This window comes from Lutra lutra, chromosome 9, assembly GCF_902655055.1.
Source record: "Lutra lutra chromosome 9, mLutLut1.2, whole genome shotgun sequence".
Taxonomy (NCBI): Eukaryota; Metazoa; Chordata; class Mammalia; order Carnivora; family Mustelidae; genus Lutra; species Lutra lutra.
The window spans coordinates 89,517,581-89,531,451 of record NC_062286.1 but is presented as its reverse complement, the minus strand read 5'-3'; the positions used below and the strand labels follow the sequence as shown (position 1 = coordinate 89,531,451).

At 37.5% G+C, this 13,871-nt stretch overlaps 1 protein-coding gene across 2 annotated transcripts in view; it reads right to left on the bottom strand.

Annotated features, from left to right (window-relative positions):
* Nucleotides 1-13,871, bottom strand: part of LOC125108400 (E3 SUMO-protein ligase RanBP2) — an 80,938-nt gene that overhangs the window by 9,704 nt on the left and 57,363 nt on the right. Inside the window, exons 20-24 of one of the 2 annotated variants that reach the window (XM_047744164.1) lie at nucleotides 8,313-13,638; nucleotides 7,639-7,716; nucleotides 4,626-4,796; nucleotides 3,868-3,960; nucleotides 3,184-3,362 (exon numbers count right to left, since the gene is read on the bottom strand). In XM_047744164.1, coding sequence (XP_047600120.1) covers nucleotides 3,184-3,362; nucleotides 3,868-3,960; nucleotides 4,626-4,796; nucleotides 7,639-7,716; nucleotides 8,313-13,638 — 5,847 coding nt within the window. The remainder of the gene's footprint in view (nucleotides 1-3,183; nucleotides 3,363-3,867; nucleotides 3,961-4,625; nucleotides 4,797-7,638; nucleotides 7,717-8,312; nucleotides 13,639-13,871) is intronic. The other variant, XM_047744165.1, reaches the window with a different exon arrangement.

Below are 13,871 nucleotides of genomic sequence, written 5' to 3'. Positions count from 1 at the left end.
TGCATGTACCAAAAGAATATCTCAAGGAAAATAAGTATTTTAAACTGAAAGAAAATGAAAATACCACATAGTAAAAGTCTTGGGATGCAGCTGAACAGTTCCTAGAAAGAAACTTAGAACATTAACTATACTAGAAATGAAGAATGGCTCCACTTTGAGAAACTAGAAAAAGAGCAAAATAAATTGAAAATGACCTTCCATGGATCAATGAATAAACTGTGGTATAGCCACACAATGGAATACTACTTAGGGATAGACAATTGCCTATACTGTAGGATTTTATTCATATGAAATCCTATACTGTAGGATTTCATTCATATGTTGGTCTAGAAAAGGCAAAAATATAGAAACAGAAAACAGATCAGCAGTTGCTAAAGATATGAGTAGGGGAGGATCTGACTACAAAGGGATGATACAAAGGAATTCTGGGTGTGTTGGAATTATTCTATCCTGTCTTTGGTGGGAATTATAAGAATTCAGGCATGTGTAAGAACTCAGAGAAAACAGATACACATACACAAAAGTGAATTTTACTTCTGTAAATAAAAAAAATTGCTACAAATGAAAGAAGTCCTTAACATACCTGAAGCACAAGGCAAAGAAAATTCATTCTGTTTGTATCAAATGTTTTATGCTATCACAGCAGTATTACTGTAATAGCCAAAAAGTAAAACCAACCCAAGTGGCCATCAATAGATGAATGGATAAATGAAATGTGGCATATCCATACAATGGAATATTATTCAGTCATAAAAATCAATAAATGTATATATATGCTACAGTGTAGATATACTTGAACACATTAAGTGAATGAAGCCAGACACAAAAGTTATTTATAAGAAATGTCCACAATAGGGGCGCCTGGGTGGCTCAGTGGGTTAAAGCCTCTGCCCTCGGCTCAGGTCATGATCCCAGGGTCCTGGGATCAAGCCCCGCATTGGGCTCTGCTCAGCGGAGAGCCTGCTTCCTCCTTTCTCTCTGCCTGTCTCTCTGCCTACTTGTGGTTGCTCTCTGTCAAATAAATAAATAAAATCTTAAAAAAAAAAAAAAAAAAAAAAAAGGAAGAAATGTCCACAATAGGCAAACTTATAGAGATAGTCCATCACTGGTTTCTAGGGCTGGAGGAACTAGGGGGAAATGGGGAAGGGTGGTGACTGGTAGAGGTTAGAGGTTTTTCTTGGGTTGATGAAACTGTTCAAAATTGATTGTGGTAATGGTTGCAGAACCCTGCGAATATACTAAAAACCTCGGAATTATATACTTTAAAATGGGTGAACTGTATGGTGTGTGAATTATACCACAATAAATGTTACCCCAAAAAAGTAGGCTAGATTGCTTGGGTGGGGGGAAGGGTTTTAATTCAGCTCCTAATGCATCCTCACCTTAGAGGCCTTGAATGGAAAACTCAATACAGACAAATCAAATTACTTCTATTTTGTTCAATACTGTATCCCCAATTGTCAGCATAGTGCTAGCTCACAGTAAACGCTTATAAACAGAGTACACATAGGCATTTTAAGCAACAGATATCATATTCAAAATTAATTAAACTGAGTGTAAAGCAGGAACACCACATTCCGAAAAAGTGTAAATCCACATCTCTTAGAGCATATTTTAGTTTAAAGGGTTTTTAGTTTTCTATTTCATCTCTGTGTATCAAAAGGTAATTGCTCTCTTCCAAAACGTATACTTTATTGTGGCATTTTTTTTCCAACCTTTATAGAAGAGATTTATCATATTTAACTTTGGTACCAAAAGTATGTTTGGATAGCCACTAATACTACTATTTAATGAACAGTGTGATAGTGTTACAGGATATTTTCTAACAATCACAAATGTTTTAAAATAACACAACTGTCACCTCAAATAAGATACTTCAACTCCTATAAACAGCGTGGTTTATAACATACCGACAAAATACACCAAGTCCTTGTGTGCCAGCTCAAGTGGCATGCACCACAAGGTAGAAAAAGAATAAATGATCAACAATTCAGTCTGTGCATCAGTACTGAAATTATTTTTCAGTTTTAAAATAAATGTTAAAGTAGTAACTTACTAAAAGTTTTGCACATAAAAGGCCATGTTTAAATCACTGTTTAAATCTGTATAATCCAAGTTTTTATTAATATGATTATACTGTACTTGTTAAATAAACAGCTACATGATAAAGCCTCTAACAGTGAGGAATTAGAGTAACAGTCACTAAATACTGTGAATGTAAATACAATGAAATACATGTAAATACATGTAAATATAATGAATCCATGGAAACTTCTAAGTGATTTGAAATACACTTTAGATTGAAATAGTGAGACCACTGCTGCAAAAACTTCAGATTTTCACAAATAAATCTATCTGGTTATAAATGAGAAAGTGGTATCTTTACATCAACTGATGACCATTAATTATATGTGTACTGATGAATTAAATTTAAACCTACACATCCTAGGTGGCCAGCAAAGACTCCTCCGAGTCAGAGAGACTATGAAGAACAATAAATTTCTTAGACTCAGACCACCACATCTCTCTCTAGCCACATGTCCCTTAAATAAACCACTACATGTGTAACTAATTCCAGGACTCTACTCCATTTTAACCATCTAACAAAAACAAAAATAAAACAACAAAAAAAAGCCAGTATTACTTGAGGAGGCAGGAACATTCTGAATACATGCCAATATTAGACTGTAAACAATTACTAGACAGGGACCTTGTCTTCTGTTTTCTGTGAAATACAAATTAAGATAACCAAGGTGCTGATATCTATTAAAATTATCACTACAGTTGTGCTAAGAAAGTAATCAAATCATGAAACTGACAAAGCAAGTTATAGGCCAAGGAACTGTCTCAAATATTACTTCCTATCCACTCTCCCCACCAGAGAATAAACTAATTTGCATAGAAAATGAACTAATTAGTATCATTCTTAGTGGTAAACACTCCAAAGGATATTCTGCTCAGTCCACCTCTCCCATCCCCAAAAAAACCCAACATACACAGGAGGTGAATCTTTACAGTCCTCTATGCAGAACAAAATTCCTTCTTCTCTGGTCAAAGCTGATTGGTAGATGCCTAATCCATTTTCTTCCCACAACACATTACCACCATTTGGTAAAAACATTCTAGCCTACTGCATCAACAAAGGCAACTGAATCAGAAGGAAAATAATGGAGATGCTCTTACTTGAGAGTCCTGAACTTTTTGAAATTCTGACTGAAAGTCTTCCCCATTTCCATTGTCTTCATCAGTATCACTGCAGACTCCACAAAAAAATGTAGGTGGAAGTTTTAATGTATCTGCTTTTGCCTTCTCTTCAACTGTTGGTTTCTTTTCCCAAACAATAACACATTCTTTTTCATTATCTGAAAATTCCACAGAACACAAGCAAAAGAAAGTTACAAGAAGTCCAACTCCTTTCCAAGAATGGTTCTCAATATAATGTACAGATTACAGACCCAGATAGCAATACCTATGAGTGGTAATGGAGAACAGGATCTCCAAGAAAACAATGTTTTACACTTCATATTATTTTCAAATATTTTAAAACACGAGAGGAATAGTACATAAGTAAAACTGGCAATTATAAAAATGATCAGAAGATTCCTTTTAAATAGAAGATTTTTTAAAAACTTTGTAACTAGTGGGGCACCTGAGTGGCTCAGTTGGTTAAGTGATTCTTGATTCTGCTCAGGTCATGATCTCTGGGTTCTGAGATCAAGGCCCGCATTTGGCTCCGCATTGGACATGGAGCCTGCTTAAGATTTTCTCTCCCCTCTGCTCCTCCCCCTCCCTTTCTCTCTTCCCCCTTAAATGAATGAATGAATTAAAAAATTTGTAAGAGCATTATAATTAGTAATTTTAACATACCTGTTAGCTTTTCTTCTAATGGTCTACATTTTTCTGAGTCATCCAGATATAGTTTTCCATTAAGTTTCTTGACAGCTGTTTCGAAATCTTCATCTTAAGTATAATTGATTTTATTAAACAAAAGGAATTTCTATTAAGTTTCAGGAATTTTTCTAGCCAGAAATCTAGGAATTATCCTTCAACTTCATACTTTCCCTTACTCCCCACATTGAAAGAACACCCAATTTTTCCAATTCTATATTCCTAATGCCTCTCCTGTCATTATAGAAATTCTATTCAGGCTCCCTTCTTGTTTGAGCTACTCTATCATCTTCCTATCTCCATGTCCCACAACCAATCCTCTACATCAAACTCAACCAGTCCTACTGAAACTTCCTGAACTTACTTCCTGAGTTCCTACTGGAACTCCCCTGCTGAAAGACTCTGGTATGGCTCACAGAGTTTTCCATAATCAAAGACCCATCTGCTTCATTACTCCCTCATCCCTCTAAGTCAACAGAGAAATGAGGATTGCTTTCAATTCTCAAAATGCCTGCACAACTTATGGTAGCCATCCACAAAATCCTCACTTAATAAATGCAGTTGTTTCAATCATTACATCCATTGAATATTTACAAAACATACAATGAGGATAAACATCTTAGCTACAAGGACAGCAGTGTTGGGTTCTAAGAGGCAGGCTTTAAATAATTTAACCATACTCCCCCATTACTAAGATTAGCATGAAAAGAATGCATTTTAAATAACTGAAGATTTACCATCCTCTTCTTCTTCACTAATATAATCTGGTTTATTCTTATAGCAGAAGAAAGTTGGAGGAAGTTTAAGTTTGCTTGCAAGATCTTTTTGCTCAGGGGTGGGTGTTAACTCATATACAATAAGAACATCATCATCTGAGGGAGGATCTTCAGGTTTTACCTTCTCTTTTGCTATAAAGTAAGTCCAAAAAATTACGAAGACAAGATATTAAATAGTTGTATTAGCACCAATATCCTAGCTGAAAATAAAACCACTGAACTTATTTTTAGGTTAAAATAGCATAGTGATGAAAACACATAAACTCTGATGTGGACAAAGCTCTGTAAAGAATTAGAAGTCTGATTTAATGTTCTGTCAAAACCCTTACTGAACACAGAATCTATTTAAAACCAAAAAACTACTGCATTTATTCAATGATCATTTAATAAAAACTACTATTAATGGCTATAATTGTAAAAAGCATTTAAATAGTGCTGCCATAACCATAATCGGCATACTAAACAACTGTTTAGCAAAATATCCATGCATTTGCAACAACTGAAAAAACTTAGAGAAATCATGAGCAAAGATTAGTATAATTATGAAACTAACGCAAAGCTAACCTTGATTAGTTCCTACAAGAAAAGTTAACAATTGCCAAGCATGGCGGGTAATTGGAATTGTTAACAATTGCCAAGGACGGTGAGTGATTGGAGTTATATCCAGTTTCGCACACTTCCAAGCATGATAACATATAAAACTAAATTAAAATTACTGTTATCCTTGGTATAATACACTAAGAATTTAGGACAAATTTTATAGCTGAAAAACTACAACAACAACAAAAAAAGCAAAACACAAAGAAAAAGGGGATTCTTCATACAATACACTGTGGCCAATAAATAAAGAGGAATATCTGACAAAAGGGACAGATAAAACAAATCACGTACCAACAGGTGCTGTCCAAAATCGTATCTTAGCCACATGTGGCTATCAAGTACTCTAAATGTGGCTAGTCCAAACTGAGTCCTACTTCAGGTATAAAAATACACACTAGGGGCACCTGGATGGCTCAGTTGGTTAACTGCTGAACTCTTGATTTCGGCTCAGGTCTTGATCTTGGAATCATGAGACTGAGCCCTGTGTCAGGTTCCACACTCAGAACGGAGTCTGCTTGAGATTCTCTCTCCTCCCCATTCCACCTCTCTCTGTCCCTCCCATTTGTGATCACACACTCACTGTCTCTCCCTCAAAAAAAAGATAATAAAAATAAAAATAAAAATATACACTGGATTTTGAAGACTTTGTATAAAAAACAAAAAACCCAGAATATGAAGTATATCTTCATTTTTATACTGATTAGAACCTGAAATGTTATTTCAGATATAATGTAACTGCATAGATTAAAATTAAATTCATCTGCTTCTTTTTTTTCACCTGTTTTTTATTCTATTTTTTAATATGGCTATTAGAAAACTCTAGGGCCGCCTGGGTGGCTCAGTGGGTTAAGCCTCTGCCTTTGGCTCACGTTGTATCTCAGGATCCTGGGACCGAGCCCCACATTGGGCTCTGTCAGTGGGGAGTCGGCTACCCCCTCTCTCTCTGCCTGCCTCTCTGCCTACTTGTGATCTCTCTCTCTCTCTCTGTCAAATATATAAATAAAATCTGTTTAAAAAAAAAAGAAAATTCTAAATTACATACACAGGTCATATTTGATCTGATTTAGAGAACTGGAGACCTTTTACAATGCTAAACTTGCCTTTTACTCTCCTTAATTAGAAAAACATAGAATCAATTACAATACTGTAAGATAAATAAATTCTTACTCCAATTCTGCTATTAGCTGGTAGAGACAGTGTGGGCATTTCAGATAGCTCAGCCAAGCCTCAGTTTCCTCAGTGTCTGGAATCTCCATTTCTAAGGTCCTTTGGGACAATTACATTCTTTTTTTTTTTAAGATTTTATTTATTTATTTGATAGAGATTACAAGTAGTCAGAGAGGCAGGCAGAGAGAGAGGAGGAAGCAGGCTCCCCGCTGAGCAGAGAGCCTGATGTGGGGCTCGATCCCAGGACCCTGAGATCATGACCTGAGCCGAAGGCAGAGGCCTTAACCCACTGAGCCACCCAGGCGCCCGGGACCATTACGTTCTTGGACTTGAAAGAGAATAAGGCTCTTTGTCATACAGTAGTATACTGGTAAATCTGCTCTTAGACCAAGGATTCTTAACCTACAGTCCAGGAGTGTGCATTCAAGTATATGTCATTTAGAGGAAAAAGTCCACACTTTTCACAAATTCCCAAAGAATATATCGCTAAGAATGAGGGTTAAAAATTAAAAGCAAAGTTCTTTAGCTAGTATTGTGATTGAGTAAAGGGCCCCCGAATCAAGGATTATTATTTTATCACTGAACATAGTTGTGTTGCTCAAGATATGTTGTTAGATACTAATAGTATTCATTTCCCTAACCTTGCTCTCAAAGGTCTTTAACAGATTCCCCCACTTCCTATTACTCCACTCTAATACCAACATTTATTTTTATAACATACCAGGTATACAATGTTGGCTGTTAAAAATGACATCTACTTTTAAATAGGATATTTTTCTAAACCCTATCCAAAAGGATAATATTAAAGGGCAACTCTGTTCCATGTGTATACATGCTAGCAGACATTCCTGGCTAAAGATAAATGTTAGAAAAAACAAAGGTCTTCATTAAGCAGAGTTAAAAATAATAATGAAGTATAAAGCAGCAAAAGATAAAGACCACATGGATCTACCTCAAAATAATGCTGTACAATACTGAAAAAACATGTCATCCAAGTACATTAAAAACAAAACAAAAACAGCATTAAAGGATGTTATATACCACCAGTCAAAAAAAGTACTTGTTTAAACAGACATTCTTTTAACATGCACTCCTTAGTGTTAAGTACTTAATTTCATACAGCCAGTTACTTTGCTAAGGACTACCAGCTGCTAAAAAAAAAAAAAAAAAATGACGTCATCTCGTACTGAGAATACTAGCTCTATACCTTCATTCTCAGGCTGTGAGGAAGGGATGCTGGTCCAAAAAGCCATTGGATTAGATTTAAAAAGGCTAAAATTAAATCCTAGAAAATAAAGAGTATTTCATTTTTGGACATCTTGAGAATCAAAGTGAATGTGATTTTAAAATATAAAAAGCCAGAGTCCCTCAATTTATACCAATTTAGCCATCTCAGATATTCATTTATCCTGGTAGTTTCATTCTTTGCTCATGTAATAAATAGTGGTAAGACTACCTTATATGACATATAAACATCTCAGTACCATGTTTTTTGAGTGACAAGAGAATGATACATTGAAGTATGAACACTTTAAAAAAAAATCAAACTCAAGTTAATACTCATGAGTACATGAGTCACTAAACTTTGGTACTGTATTAGGTTCTTGTTCTCTGCACTAAACATAATATAAATATCTTTCAGTTAGATAACCTCAATAAGTTACACACACGTTCTCTGCCGCTATTTAAACAGTCACAGGGAAACAGATTTAGGCAGAAAAAACAATCTGTACAATTATTTTTTGGGTGTTCACAACACACTATGTTTATGACCCAACTTTTACTAAAACATTAGTATCCTACAAAGAGTATACACATAAAGCAAAATATTTACACACAATGGACGAAAAATTCTGCTTATACTAAAGACTAAGCGCTTACCCTTTTCTGGTGTTTTAAAGGTGTAATTAGTTGAGGACTCTTCCTTTGGAAAAGCAAGGAGATTTCTGACTTTGCCATCTGAAGACTGTTTGCTATCTGAATTCTTCGACTCTTTGCAATTAGGTTCCACTTTTCTTTCAGATCCACTCTTGACTACTGAACTAATTTCACCACTATTTTTCAAAGGTGCATTAAAACTAAATCCAAACAAAGACCCAGTGGCTGAACTGTTGCCAAATGCAAATGGTTTTGATTTTTCACTACTAAAAATACTTTTAACGGACTCCGAACCAAATACAAACTTTGGAGGAGAAACCACTGCTTTTGTTGTTGCTTCAGATGTGCTAGACACTTCTCCAACTTCTGAAGTTGCATCTGCTGTGTCGTCACCCTGAATTAAATCTGTCCTTTCTCTTGTGGTTTCTTCTAATACAGCAACAGCAATTTTGCCACATGGTGACTCTCTAGGAGTGGTTGAACGAGAAACCTGAGGTGTTATCAAAGAATCTTTTTCTTGGGCTATTTTTGCTTCATCAAATATTTTCTTAAAGGAATCTGCAACATCCTGTAGTTTAAAACGGACAGCTAAATGTTCTACTTTTCTTTCCCCATCTGCAAAATCACAAGCAGTCCACACCCACACTCGTTCTGTCCCTTTCATATTTTGCAAAGTCATATCTGGAGTTATTCTGTGATTGGCACAAAGTTTTAACACCTGGTCCCTTCTCATCACTATTCGAACTTGCTTATTATCATAATTCTGTAAAATCTTTATATCACCAATGCCTCTTTCTTTCCACTGACCAACATCTTTATCATATCTATAGAGTTTTGCTCTGTGACTAAAAACAACTTGTTCATTTTCCTCACCACTGGACACTTCCACTAGATCAGGTAAAGGTACAACAGGTTCAAAGTACTGGCCATCTCTCTCTTCTTCCTGAGTAACATCAGATTCTTCATCAGTGCCAACTGAGGTCCCACTCTGGTTCAATTTGGCAGGAGACTTAGATGGACTCAAAGCAGACTTAAAACTGAAGTTAAATCCTGTTGTTGACTCACCAAAGCGAAAGAGATTTTTCCTCACGGGGCTACTTGCCAGTGGAGAAGCATGTACTGAGCTACTACTCACACTATCATCCAAAGCATCTTCCCTTAAATCATAGTTGTCCCACTCCAGTGTGGGCCCTGTGTTTTCAGGGTTTGGCTTGCTGGTTGTATCAGAGGCACTGGCAGCACCTGCATCAGAGGATTCACTCTCTCCATCAGTGACTTTTGTTTGATCATTTGTCAAAAACGTTTTGAAATCTTTTAATCCACTCTTCATTTCTTCTGCTCTCTGGATTAACTTGGCAGCTCTGCCAGTGTCTACAAGTTTATGAGGAGTTTGAAGTGGTATATCTAATAGAAGTCGCTGGCATTCCTCAAATTTCTGCTTGAATTCTTCAGCCAGCTCTGGTGTTTTAAATTTTGCTGCCAGCTGCTCTAGTTTGGCATCACCATCAGAAAAATCACTCGCTAACCACATCCATGCTCTATCGGACCCAGAGAGAGGCTTCAAGTTCATCGTAGTTGTTATCCAATGATTAGCACACACTTTTAGTACCTGTTCTCTTCGCATAAGCATTCTTAGTTTGCCATTGACTTCATTCTTGAGAATTTTTAAGTTCCCCAGACCCCTTTCTTTCCACTGACTTATCTCAGCATCAAACCTAAATAATTTTACCCGCTGTGAATAAAGAACTTTTTCATCTTCTTCTCCTGTTACAAGTTCTACTTTTTCAGGCATCTGAACTACTGGTTCAAAATGGATGTCATCACTGTCCTCGGTCCGATAGGCATCATCATCTTTCTCAAGGTCAGCAGAAGTGTCAGCTTTATCAGCCATTTTACCACTTTGTGATGAGAATAATTTTTCTCCTGCACCTGAAAATCCCTTGAAATTAGGGTCTTTTTTGCCAAACTGAAATCCTTCTCCTGAAGTTGATTTTGCTAGATCTGCAAAGGTAAAATTGCTACCAGTTTGACCAAAAATTACACTACTACCATTCTTCTGACTACTGATATCCTGAACTTGAACACCAGTGTCATTTTCAAGGGGCTTTTCACTTTTCTTCTCTTGAATTCCAGACTCCTGAATGCCAAATTTAAATCCATCAGCAGACATAGGGACAGAAAAACTAAATCCTTCTTTTGTTGACTTAGAATCTGTATTAGAAGAACCCTGAAATGTAAATGAAGGTGTACTTTCTTGATCCACATGCCCAAATTTAAATCCTTGTTCTGCGGTACCAAATTTAAAACCTTTTTCAGAAAAGTTACTTTTAAATCCTGTTCCAACTTGACTTCCAGAAGAGTCATTTAACTTAGTTTTTGAGCCCAAAGTGAAAGCTGAAGGAGCTTCTGCAATAGGTTTATGAGTTGGTTTAGAGGCATCACAAGCCACACATTTTAAGGAAGAACTCTCATTTTGCACAAAGCAAATGCTACAATCCCACTGTCCTTCCTTCTTGGTGAACATGCCTTCAAATCCACCCTTTGGAGGCTTGCATGTATCTGACGAGGCAGGGGCTAGAACAGCAGAAGTAGGCTGATTTTGTTTACTTGGAGTCTGGCAAGCAACACAGGTGGTAGCGCTTGCCTCATTTCGCACTAAGCAAACGCTGCAATCCCACTGTCCTTCCTTCTTGGTGAACATGCCTTCAAATCCACTCTTTGGAGCCTTGCATGTATCTGATGAGGCAGGCGCTAGAACAGCAGAAGTAGGCTGATTTTGTTTACTTGGAGTCTGGCAAGCAACACAGGTGGTAGCGCTTGCCTCATTTCGCACTAAGCAAACGCTGCAATCCCACTGTCCTTCCTTCTTGGTGAACATGCCTTCAAATCCACCCTTTGGAGGCTTGCATGTATCTGACGAGGCAGGAGCTAGAACAGCAGAAATAGGCTGATTTTGTTTACTTGGATTCTGGCAAGCAACACAGGTGGTAGTGCTTGCCTCATTTCGCACTAAGCAAACGCTGCAATCCCACTGTCCTTCCTTCTTGGTGAACATGCCTTCAAATCCACTCTTTGGAGCCTTGCATGTATCTGATGAGGCAGGCGCTAGAACAGCAGAAGTAGGCTGATTTTGTTTACTTGGAGTCTGGCAAGCAACACAGGTGGTAGCGCTTGCCTCATTTCGCACTAAGCAAATACTGCAATCCCACTGTCCTTCCTTCTTGGTGAACATGCCTTCAAATCCACTCTTTGGAGCTTTGCTTGTCTCTGAAGTACTAAACTTAAAAGAGGCAGGTGCTGGAACAACAGAGGTGGATAGACTCAATTTACCTGGATTCCGACAAGCAACACATACTGTAGCACTTGCTTCATTTCGTAATGAGCAGCAACTGCAATCCCACTGTCCTTCCTTCTTAGCAAACATGTCCTCAAATCCACTCTTTGGGGTTTTACTTATTTCTGAAGTACCAAACTTAAAGGCAGCAGGAGTTGAAACAGAAGAAGTAGGTAAATTCTGTTTTCTTGGATTCTGACAGGTAGCACACTTTGTAGAACTTCCTTCATTTTGTATGAGGCATACACTGCAATCCCACTGTCCTTCCTTTGTAGAAAAAACAGATCTGAAATCACTGTTAACAGACTTAGGATGATCTCCCTGGCCAAATTTAAATGAAGCTTGCTGAACAAATGAAGATCCACTCTTGTTAGCAGCCTTCGCATTCTGGCATGCAATGCACCTAGATACAGTAGGTTCATTTCTCACTAAGCAAATACTACAATCCCAGTGACCTTCTTTCTTTGGAGTCGTTGATGCAAATCTATCTGGTGTATTTTCTAGGCCAGCTGTAAGAGCAGACACGGTTTCAACTAATGGTGGGCCAAGGAGTTCTTTCTTGTTTGGGTTTAGATTCTGGCATGATACACACTTCTTAGCAGTTGCAGCATTCTTTAATGAGCAGCTGCCACAATGCCACCACGACCCTTCTTTCTTTGCAATCTGAAATTCAAAATTCATGTTTCCAGCATCAGATTTGCAAATATCTTTGTTATCATGACTTGTGGGTTCTTTTACAATTCTCATAGCCTGATTTGTTGTTGTGGCTACATTTGCTCCTAAGGCTTTTAAAATGTTCTGGGCCTCTTCAAACTTGCACTTAAAAAGTGCTGCCTCCTCGGGAGTTTTGAATCTAATAGCCAGCTGTTCTGGTTTGGGCAACTCATCAGCGTAATCAAGAGCATGCCATACAAAAGATCTGTCGGAGCCAGCGTTTGGTGTCAGTTTCATATCCGGACTGATGTAATGATTTGCACAGATTTTCAATACTTGCTCTCGTCTCATGAGAAGGCGAATTTTACCAGATGTTTTATGCCTGAGGATTTTTACATTACCAATTCCACGTTCCTTCCATTCTTTGGATTCCGCATCAAAACGAAACAATTTTGCACGATTGCAAAAGAACTCTTCTTCATCTTCCTCACCAGTTTTTACTTCAATCTTATCAGGAAGAGGTACCACAGGCTCAAAGTGAGGGCCATCATCATCATCATCACCATGGGCACTCCCTCCATCTGTTTCATGACTCTTGTTGGCCAGCTCCGGTGCAGGTGTTCCAAATACTGATTTCCCTGGACCATGGAAAGTAAACATGTCATCACTTCGACGAAAACCAGAATTCTTTTGCTGATTTGAACCCATGTTTTCAGTAAATGAAATTCCAGGCACATTTTTGCTTCCAAAACTGAACGTATTTCGAGGTCCAATGGTTTGACTAGCTTTTGGTCCACTGTAGCCATCTCCTTGCAAAGGTTTATCTGAAGTTAAGAGACCTAAAAGGCTTTCGTTATTATTGTAAGCTGTAGAAGGGGGTTGTGTTACAACCTGCGGTGAAGAAAAGGTAAAGTCACCATCATTTGACTTGAAATTTGAGTTAAATTTAAAAGGAGTTGGCTGTGTTGTATGTGCAGGTGCTGTCAAAGATGGTCTTATTCCTTCACCTGGCACAGGCTGAACAAAATTAGATTTTCCAAATTCAATAACCTTAGATTCTGCAGGTCTTGAAGCATGAGCTGCAACTGGGGGTTTTGTGAAATAACCTGGCTCTGGCAAAGGTGGATTTGTGCTTGTCTGTTGAACATTGTAATTAAAGTAATCATCACCCCTGGGTGATAGAATTCCTGTTGCAGGAGACTCAAAACGCAATGGAGGACCATACATCTCTTGAGAGAACATACAAGCAGATGAGCTTTGGACTGGTGGTGTGTGCATCTGTTGGGAATAGGCATATATATGTTGTTGAGGTGGAAGCCTATTCATGCCATAAACCGGACCCTAAAAGAAAAAAAGAGTTAAAGATTTTTGTTAAGTTGTCTACAAAATTACAGATAACTAGATACAAACCAATTCTCACAAACCACAAACATGAGCATTATAAGGTAAAGATATCATTAAAGTATATACCACAGCATTAAAAGAAGACATTACTTACAAAGATACTTACAGTTATACTCCTTTCTTGGCATATAATGGAAATTGCTTTAACTAATAACAGAATCTTAAAAATC